This window comes from Lontra canadensis, unplaced genomic scaffold (genome assembly GCF_010015895.1).
Source record: "Lontra canadensis isolate GAN:19392208 unplaced genomic scaffold, GSC_riverotter_1.0 scaffold23, whole genome shotgun sequence".
NCBI lineage: Eukaryota > Metazoa > Chordata > Mammalia > Carnivora > Mustelidae > Lontra > Lontra canadensis.
In genome coordinates this window covers 3,622,170-3,631,792 of record NW_022631017.1, presented here as the reverse complement: position 1 = coordinate 3,631,792, position 9,623 = coordinate 3,622,170, and the positions used below count along the sequence as shown (strand labels likewise).

The 9,623-nt window shown below is 46.4% G+C and overlaps 1 protein-coding gene across 7 annotated transcripts in view; it reads left to right on the top strand.

The window, feature by feature from the left end:
* The first annotated feature begins 392 nt into the window (after positions 1-392).
* RUNX2 (RUNX family transcription factor 2) overlaps positions 393-9,623 on the top strand; it is a 225,351-nt gene continuing 216,120 nt past the window's right edge. For 2 of the 7 annotated variants that reach the window (XM_032862025.1, XM_032862027.1), the window contains exon 1: positions 393-1,257. In XM_032862025.1, coding sequence (XP_032717916.1) covers positions 895-1,257 — 363 coding nt within the window. In that variant the 5' untranslated portion in view covers positions 393-894. Of the gene's footprint in view, positions 1,258-4,136; positions 4,252-9,623 lie in introns of those variants that run through there. The other 5 variants (XM_032862022.1, XM_032862021.1, XM_032862028.1 and 2 more) reach the window with 4 other exon arrangements.

The window sequence follows — 9,623 nt, the reverse complement described above, 5'->3', positions numbered from 1 at the left end:
GGCCGCCTCTCCGGCTTCGGAAGCTGCGCGCTGCGTTCGGGGGCTCCTGCTCTTGGCCGGCGGGCGGCGGCAGCGGCTGCGGTTCGCAGGCTCGAGAGCTGTTGCCCCGAGATCCGCTGCCTGCGACTTACCTCCTGGCACCTCGACGCGCGAGGGTCAGGGAAGCTTTGCAAAAAGCAGGAGGGACTGGATGCAAGGAGGTGGCCGCGAGAAGGCCAGAAGAAGAGAAAGGAAAGGAAGGAACGGAGCCGGGGAGCCGGGCTGGCAGCCGCCGCGGGAGGAATCTGAACGTGCGGCCGGCGCGGGGGGAGCGGAGGCCGCCGCGGAGGCGGCGCGGCAGCGGCAGCGGCGGCGGCAGCAGCGCGGGAGGGCGGGCGGCGGCGCGGACGCCTGCAGCTGGGTAGCTAGCTGCGCGCGCGGCGCGGCGGTGGCGGGCAGCGCGCGGCTATGCTGGCCGCGGGGCTGGACTTCTGAACCCACTCGGAGCCACCGCGGGACTCGACCTGGGAGGGGGCGCCAGCGCACCCAGGACGCAGTGCCCCAAGGGACCCCACTCCAAGCTGCGAACTGAAGCCCCCTGCCACCCCAGGACACACACATCCCCGCGCCGGTTCTCCGCTGCCACCGCCAGCGTTCCAAAGGCTCCGGCAAGATCTGTGCCTCTCGGGTCTCCCAACCCGCCAACCCGACTGCTCCGCATCGTCACCGCCGGCCCCCGTCAGACTCCTCCCGGCAGTCGGCTTCACCGAACTTGATTTCTCACCTCCTCGGCCCCATCACCTCCATCCCCTTTCCCCCCGTCTCGCCTCCACCCCCCCAATTTCCTCCTCCTCGCCCCTCATTTCCACCCTCCTCCCCCTCCCCCGGCCACTTCGCTAACTTGTGGCTGTTGTGATGCGTATTCCCGTAGATCCGAGCACCAGCCGGCGCTTCAGCCCTCCCTCCAGCAGCCTGCAGCCCGGCAAGATGAGCGACGTGAGCCCGGTGGTGGCTGCGCAACAGCAGCAGCAGCAGCAGCAACAGCAACAGCAGCAGCAGCAGCAACAGCAGCAGGAGGCGGCGGCGGCGGCAGCGGCGGCGGCGGCAGCAGCGGCGGCCGCGGTGCCCCGGTTGCGGCCGCCCCACGACAACCGCACCATGGTGGAGATCATCGCTGACCACCCGGCCGAGCTGGTCCGCACCGACAGCCCCAACTTCCTGTGCTCTGTGCTGCCCTCGCACTGGCGCTGCAACAAGACCCTGCCCGTGGCCTTCAAGGTAAGAAGCTGCGGCCGCCCCCCGCCCCCGGCCGGGCGCCGCGGGATCTGCCCGCCGGCGTCTCCATGCCCGTGGGGGCCGGGGCCCCGACGGCCTCTGGGGCCTCCTACCTTGGTGGCTCTGACCCGAGCCCTCCCCCCCTCCCCGAGTGACCCTCTTCCTCCGGATCCCTTGGCGGTCTTGGGACTCGGGACGCGGTGACCCCGCGAAGATCCCCTCTCCCACCTGTGCCTGCAGCCAACCGCCTCAGTCCCTGACCCCTTTATCCTTTCATTACCCCTCAAGCCTCCCGACCAGCGTTCTAACCCACTCCTCTGAGCGGTCTCCCCTCCCCCTAGAAGCCCCTCGGTGCCCACTCTGGGCGCCGCCACCCCGGCTTATTCCACCCCGCCCCCATTCCCCCGGGGTGAGGAGCCCCGGCCTTCTCCCCCGGTACTCCCGCGTTCTTCGGGTTGGGCATACCCACCCGCCCAGCAGCGCGGGCTGCCGGCGCCACCCCTCCCCCGAGTCCCGCGCGCTTCTACTCTCTCCGCTCCAGTCGGACCCCCCTCTGCCCGGTTTGGCACCCCCTTCTCTAACCCGCCTGAACCTTGGCGGCCCCGGCCCCTCCCCGGCTCGGGCTCGGGGGCCAGTGCTCTTGGGGTGCCGGCGCCGGGCGTTAGCGTCCGGGGCGGGGCGCGGGGTGCCGGCTGCGGAGCGTGGGCCGCATGACCCGTGTCCAAGAGGGTCTCGGGCAAACCTAGGGACTCTGGGAGCTACTGAGGGGGAGACAGCACGGGGGCGTCCGCTTGGCTCGCAGACCTGCGCCTGTGGCCGTTACCGGGAGGAAGGCGGGGCCGCCAGGGTCGCTGCGCGCCCGGAGGCGGGGGAGCCCCGGAGCCCCGGGCGCTGGACCCTCGAGTGCCGGGAGGTGGCTAGTGGAGGGGGCGGGGGCTCGGGCCGCCTCTTGGAGCCGGGACCCAGCTCCCCGCCTCACCCCACCTGGGAGGGATAGGGGAAACCTGTGAAATGCCTTTGGCTCGCCCGCCTTGAAAAAGGAGGTGAAAGTTTGAGGATTTCTCTTATTGGTACTTGTGAAGGACTTGAGTCCCTAAGGGCCCTCCTGCTTCTGAAAGGTCGTGGGAGGCTCCGGCCGGTGGTCTGGGCGCGGAGGAGCGACCCCCGAAGCCTGAGAGCGCTCCCCGCACACCGCGGCCTCCTCCGCTGGCCCGCGGGGCCCGTTAGTTGGAGGGCGGGTGTCGGCCGCGGGAGCCGCAGCAGCGACCCGGCAGGTTGCGGGTGCAGGGTCTGGAGCCTCTCGCAGTAGCCGGATGCGTCTCCACAGCGCGGTCTAGATTTCCCCGGGCGGACTTCGCCAGGGGGAGACGCGGAGCCCCCAGGGCCCGGCAGGCGCTGGGCTGATGGGGAAACAGGTTCCCGGGCAGTCCACACTCCCGGGATAGACTCCAGGGATGGAGGGGGCGGTGAGCCAGACAGGGAGAAGAGCATTCCGGGGAAGACGCTTCCGGCCCTGTCTGGCCTCTGAACTGGTGAAGGTGGGCCTGGGTCCTCTGGGTTCTGGGATCTGTGGAGAGCAGGCTAAGCGAGGCCTGGCGAGGTAGGAGGAGGAGGGAGGACTCCTGCCAGTTCCTTCACTGTGGACCCCGGGGCCAAGCTCCTACAGGCCACTGGCAGTTCCCAGTTGTGGATCACAACCCCCCCCCCACCACCCCACGCACCAATTCAGATTCCGTGTGTGGGTGGGGTGGAAAGAAAGAGGAGTCCAGGTCAATTAGAGCTGGTTATCTAGCTGGGTCTTGTATCAGAACAGAAATCAGAATGAATTGTTCAGGAAAGGGGATGTTGCATTCTGGGGCAGGTTTCATTTTGCAGTTGGTTCAAGAAGTGTGTGTGTGTGTGTGTGTGTGTGTGTGTTTTAACCGTCCCATTTCTCCTTTTATAAACCACCCATTTTGTAGGTTAACGTTTTCCTCCTTGAAATACGAAAAGCTTAGAATGTATGTGAATTCTAGAAATTGGAGTTTCCACACAAGAGCTATCTTTTACGACGTTCACCGTCCCTGGGCACAGAATGTTCTAATTCGCCTTAAGCGAAGAATGGAAATTTGTACCCCTCCCAACCCTCAAAACACAAACAAACAAACAAAAAAGCCTGGATGAAAACAGCAACTACAAATAGGTATTTTGTCTATAAAATGCCATGTCAGGCATTCCAAGTCAGGATATATGAAAATAAAATGGTAGGTGCCTATGTTTTAAAAGATATCACGTAGATGTTTGGTGTTCTACATTCTGTTTACTCTGCTAGACTTAAGGTATAACTGTCTTGAACTATTCTCCTCATTTATGGTGCTGAATTGATTCTGAGTCTTGGTACTTTGGATAGAAATGAACTTTTTGGTGCAAAGATAGAATGCAGTGTGTTTGAGCTGTTCTCAGATATTTTGGTTATCTTTAGATTTTCTCATTGCCACCCTTTTAAAATTATTTTGAAAATAAATTGTTTTCTTTGCTATTTACCATCCTTATTGTTAATTACAGAGCAGTTTTACTTTTAACCAGTGAACAAAACTATAGATTATACATGGCCATATTAGATTAAGTATTTTAATTCATATTAATTAAAAAAGAAATTGAGTTAATTTAAGACTTGATTTGCTGTGTCCTTCCACTCCCATACCTGTATTTAAGAAAATTCAGACAGATGGTGATAGCTGAGATCCCCTCAGGATTTAAGTTTTGTCTCTGCTGAAAAAGATGTGTAGAGATGTGGAACATCTAGATTTTGACAACATTTTTTATTGTTTTCATCTGAATGTTAGTAAAAACAATCTCTCTTTACCTTTCTTTTGAGATAAAAGCCTGAGATCAGTAGACTTTCTACACCCTTGTAACATAATCAAATACATATGCAGCGGAGAAATAATATGAAGAAGTCTCAGTTTTAGAAGTGGTGACCACAATTTGGCTATCATATTTAGAGCCATGTACAAAGTAAGTTACAGTGTTGTTGGGTAGATAATATGTGGGTAAATATATTTAAAAACACAAACACACAGAACTTAATTGTTGAGAAATCTGGGATTCAAATCAATACAGTATTTGTTGAACCCATATTTTATGTCTGTGACCCTAAACTCAGCATTGAAGAGCAACAGAAGTGAGTTTAATATGTAGTGTTTTGATGTGTTAATTTAAAATAATGCTTCACGATGATATTGACAGTGTATAATATTTAAGACATAAGCAATGTATTAGTGTTGTTCATCTGATCTTGTTTTGGGATTGTACAAGAATACTTATAATTTGTTTATACTCGGCATGTAAAAACACAAAAACAACTAGTATGTTTTAAAACATGCCAAGTTGTTTATTGGTATTATATTTTTAACAAAGTTCTGCAGGTTTGTAGTGTTCCGTCCTTCCAGGTGTCAAGGAAATGGAAATAAATATTTTTAACATTTCTTTCAGGTGTATCTTACTGAAAGCTTAAAATAGTTAAGGGATACTATTAGAGGATCCCCATGCCCTTTCTGTCTTAGATAATTCTTGTGACAAAGAAAGCAAAAAGCAATTTGCAAATTCATTTCATTAGTTAATGGTCTGGTAGAAATAGGGAGAGCACATGTCAGCCTGGCATCCAGTAGCACCCTTAGAGTCAGGGGTCTGTCAGCCTTTCCACCATGAATCCTGGTGTTCAGGGCTTATAACTCAGTCTCTTTAAATAGCTTCGAGCTGAGACACTATGCAGAAATTTTAAGTCCAGATGTATATTTTAAAACTAAAAGTGGTGCAAAGCTATTGTGCTGTTTTAAGTTAGAGAACACTGGACTGTATATTTGCCAGTATCATGTTTTTCTGGCAATGTTAAAGAAAGAAAACACATTTTTAGACATACGATCTATTACTCATAGTTAATTCTGCATGTTTGATGATACCTTTCAGTATTTCTCATGAGTAGGGTTTCAAAATGATGGAGCAATTTCTATTTGAAAATAATTTTTTCGACATCACTGGCCATTTTCCTCTTCCAAAGCAAGTATGCAGCTAATAAATATTTGACATTAGTGAGTTGTGTTTTCCTAACATATGTAATGATCAGGTTTTATGTTTTTGTCTTTTTGAATGTAATTATACCCCAACAAAGAAAAACAGATTATTGAACCTATTAAAACCTATTGAATCTACTGTGAATTGTTATGCAAAATTATGTAAATCACAGTAGATTTCAGATTATGTGAGGATAGATACATTTTTGTGTTATGCCTGTAAGTGCAATAAAAATTAAAGTTAAAAATTTTAGAACTGAATATTTAAAAGGTAATTGAAACACACAATTTTAGGTGGAAAAATATTTAAAAAATTTTAAGAAAAACTTCTATTAGGAAAAAGATATGGTTAAGATATCTTTCATTATATTCTCCCATCTGGCATTGCTGTTTGTCTCTTTTCAAAATTTCAGAACATCCATTGTTAGATGATCTAAGCCAGCTTGATATATGGCATGTAAATTCCTGGCTTACATTGAAATAATTTCCATCAACTTATTCTTTGACATATATTTTTAAAAATTTAAAATGGTATTTTATATTGCATTTATTTTTTTCTCTACAATTCAGTTGGGTTTTCCTAAATTCGAGGATAAATGCTAAAAATTAACTGTAGCATTTGTGAAACTTTTTAATAGTTTATTTGATGTTATCTCTAGATAGCTACCATAGGAATACAATTTTCCCTTTTTACAATTGCTCCCTTACGTCTTTTTATTCCAAATAAGGATTTGATCAGATTTTATCTTGAGAAAGAATTATATTTCAATTTTGCTGCAAGTACAATGTGCCAAATGATATTGGTCTGCAAGAGTAATTGACTGGTTAAAATTAGACTTCTGTCCACGGAAATGTCAAAAGCAATTTTAATTTCCATACAATAAGACCACAAAAACAATTTTAAGGGTCTGACCTAATTCTGTATTGCTGCTCTTTTAGAGTATTTCACAGATTTAGTCATAAGGAGTCTCATACAAAATTTCAGTAGTTTCTAGGGTTAAGTATCCTTTTACCTTATTCTGTACAAGTTATGTATCATGTGATTTAAATGCTAGTTCTATTGAGGTGTGCTAAATAAAGGAACTTCTTTCTCTGTTCTGAAATATTAGGACACAAAATTACTTCCCTCTTCTCCCTTAAGTTTCTTGAATTGGTAAACTGTATATTTTAAAAACATCTAGAAATGTAATTGTTAAGGTTTCATCACAAACTGTTCTTTGCAGAACGGAGCTTTTGTGTTGGGTAGTATGGAAACAACTTTTAATGTGTGCTTGTCCCTAACTAGTTAAAAGAACGATTTTTGAGTGCTCTCTACCCCTTAAAATGTTTTCCATTGCTTGGGTTTGGTACAGATGAAATGTGTAAAAATTTCTTGATTCTTTTGGCTTTCTTTTAGATAAACACAGTTGAGAATCTCCAAGGGAAACTTTTTAGCTTCAGAGATCTATTTTCTTTAAAACCCTCTGACATATAATTATACTTTTGATTGATATAAAATCAAATGCAGTACTCCCTCTCTCTTTTCTTTTCCTCAGAAAAACATTAGGCATTTGATTTGGTAGAGCGAATAATAGAAAAAAACCCAATATATTTAGCCATTAAAATAGAGTTCAGCCATAACAGGAAAAGTTGTCACCACATTCTGTGAGCATTTCGTTTTTAGGCCAAGTTCTAAGCCTCCTAGAAGACTCACACAATTTGTGATGACCTATTTGTTTTGTTATTAAGTGTAATACGTAAAGCATACCAATATTTAACATGGTCATTATTCTGTTGCTTAAGCAAAGAAAAGTGGATTTGTGTATTTCACTCTTAGGGATCTTTTCTTTCATATTTTCCCATATTGAATCAATTTTCCTTTTCTTCTAACTAAAAAAAAATCCATTATGTTAAAAATATGCAGTAAAATAATAATGTCCCAGAACTCTTGAAAATCTTTATATTGGGACAGATTTCTTCATTGTTTTTTAAATTTAGCCAGACAGAAGTGAAACCCATCAGCAGTCATCCTTTATCTCTCAGCAACACCAAAAAACATCTCAAGACATGAAGTAAAGAATTACATGTTCAGTTGAACCTTTTCAGGATGCTTATAAGTTAAAGCCCATGTTTAGCACACAGTGGACTTGGAACCAGAGTTAGCCTCCTCATCTTACAAAAAATACATCATTGTAATTACACTCTACTTCTACAGTATCTTCTACATTATACAGACTTAAAAAAATTATTTCCAATTTATATTGGAAAACTCTGGTTCCTGGAGATGAAGTTATTTGCGTGACATCATAGCAGATGTAAAAAAGAGGTGGGAAAAAAGAAGGGCCTCTTAATTTTTGGTACATTCATTTTCTTCTGAGCAGTACAAACTTCTCTGCCTTCATTAATATGCTTACCGGTTCCATCTTTACTTTGACATCAAAAGCCACACGGCAGGTGCTAAAACACAATATGCTGAATATAAAAGAGGTCAGACTTTCAGATGCAGACTGGCAAACGTGGTGAATTATTTCAGTGTTTTCAGATGCTCCCATTTTTAGCCTTGTGAATTTGAAAAATTGAAAAGCATATTGTCTCCAGTAGGAGTAGGACATTTACCTCTATTCAGGAACCCCTTGAAGCACTAGATAAAGTATGCAGGGAGGAAATCATGTTCTCCTGGGATTTGCCCTTGACCTGGGAGACTTCTCAGGTTAAATAGAGTCACCCATAGGGTAGTCGGCAATTCCCTCTTCTCTGGGATGGAAAAAGTTGTCAGAAACCTAGTTTGGTGCAAGAACATGTTGCTTACTGAGGGATGCTGACTCAGCCTTTAACAGGTTCTCTTCCTTGGACTTTTAGCTGGTACCCTTGCAGACTATTGGCTGTGGGAGGCGTTGCTCTTTATGGAGCACTTCTATTTATTTCAAAATTATTTATCAACACTTACTATGTGCTAGGTACTGTTTGGGCGATGGCATATGGTGGTGAGCAAAGTCAGTGAAGGCCAATATAATATAATCTAGTCTCCTGGGAGTAAGTCTAATAACTATGGACTAGTGTGTCGAAAGCAGTAGATGGATCGCTAATATATGTACATGGAAATGAGGATCATTTGAGTACAGTGGGGTGCTGGGGAAGTGAGTTCTGTAAGGAAGGCTATAGGATTTTGAGCTGAACAACAAAGTGCTAAGGCAGGCATGGCATTGAGAAACAGCCTAAGAGAAAAGCCAGGGCAAAAAAAAAAAAAAAAAAATTATTTATTTATTTATTTTTTTTGACGAGTTTTTTTGTGTGGTTGGTGGTTTGCTTGCATGGAACAGAGGGTATGTGGTAGAGGAGGGCTGGGGTGGGGGTCATGAGTGGGGAAAACTCAGCCCTCAAGCATGGTTACAGTGTCGGTTTTATCACACTATAAAAACTTGCTTTAATGAGAGTATGTACAAATTGTATTGGGAGTCTGGAATCGGATGCTTAGGTCTGCCTTGTGGAAATCTCGACAGAGGGGAGAGCAGCCCTAGGCATAGAAGAAGAAAGATCAGTGGGCTATTGGCCAGACAGGCAAGAGCACGTGGCCATCATTATCAGAGAGCAGTGGGCTACTCTCACTGGAACCATTGCTTAGTCACCACAAGGGCATCTGGAAGTGGAATGAGGAAGAGATGGAAATAATCTGAAAAGAGGATCCTGGAAGTTAGTTGAGAAAAATGATATGTTCAAGAATGGATCAAGAATAGTGTGTCTATGTGACCATGTGGCCTCTAAACCAACATTCCCTCACCAGCCTTCCTGTGAAACAGAGGTACCAATTTGCAGGTCAGCTGACCTCGGTTAAAAGTGTGACCCCTAGCCTTGGAGCAGTGAAAATATTTGTGGACCTTAGAGATTCTCAGGATCCTTACTTGACTGAGTTAATCTGCTGCCGGTTAGCTGTTGAAGACTCAGGAGACAGTGGTGTCGTTTCAAAATGGCGGACGGGACAAGACAGAATCAAGTTTGTCCAAGGGCATATTTTTTTTTTATCTCTACCACTCATTGGTCAGTGACCATTTTCAGGCCATTCTAATCCTTGATTCTGCACCTAGACTTTAAGTTTCTCGAGAGCTTTGTCTATATTCCACAGTAGGGTGGGCCTTCAGAAATTATTTGCAGTGTAATTAAAAGCTGAATATGTAGCCCAAAGTAAGGAGATGAAATGTAGTGTTGGATACCACAGCCTATTGAAGCTTCCATATCATCAGGAACTCTAAGATTTCACCTCAATGTCTTCTCCCATAGAGCTGACCAGACTTTCTTTTTTCAGCCTGTGATCTGGATGAGACCACACCTCAGGGCCTCTCC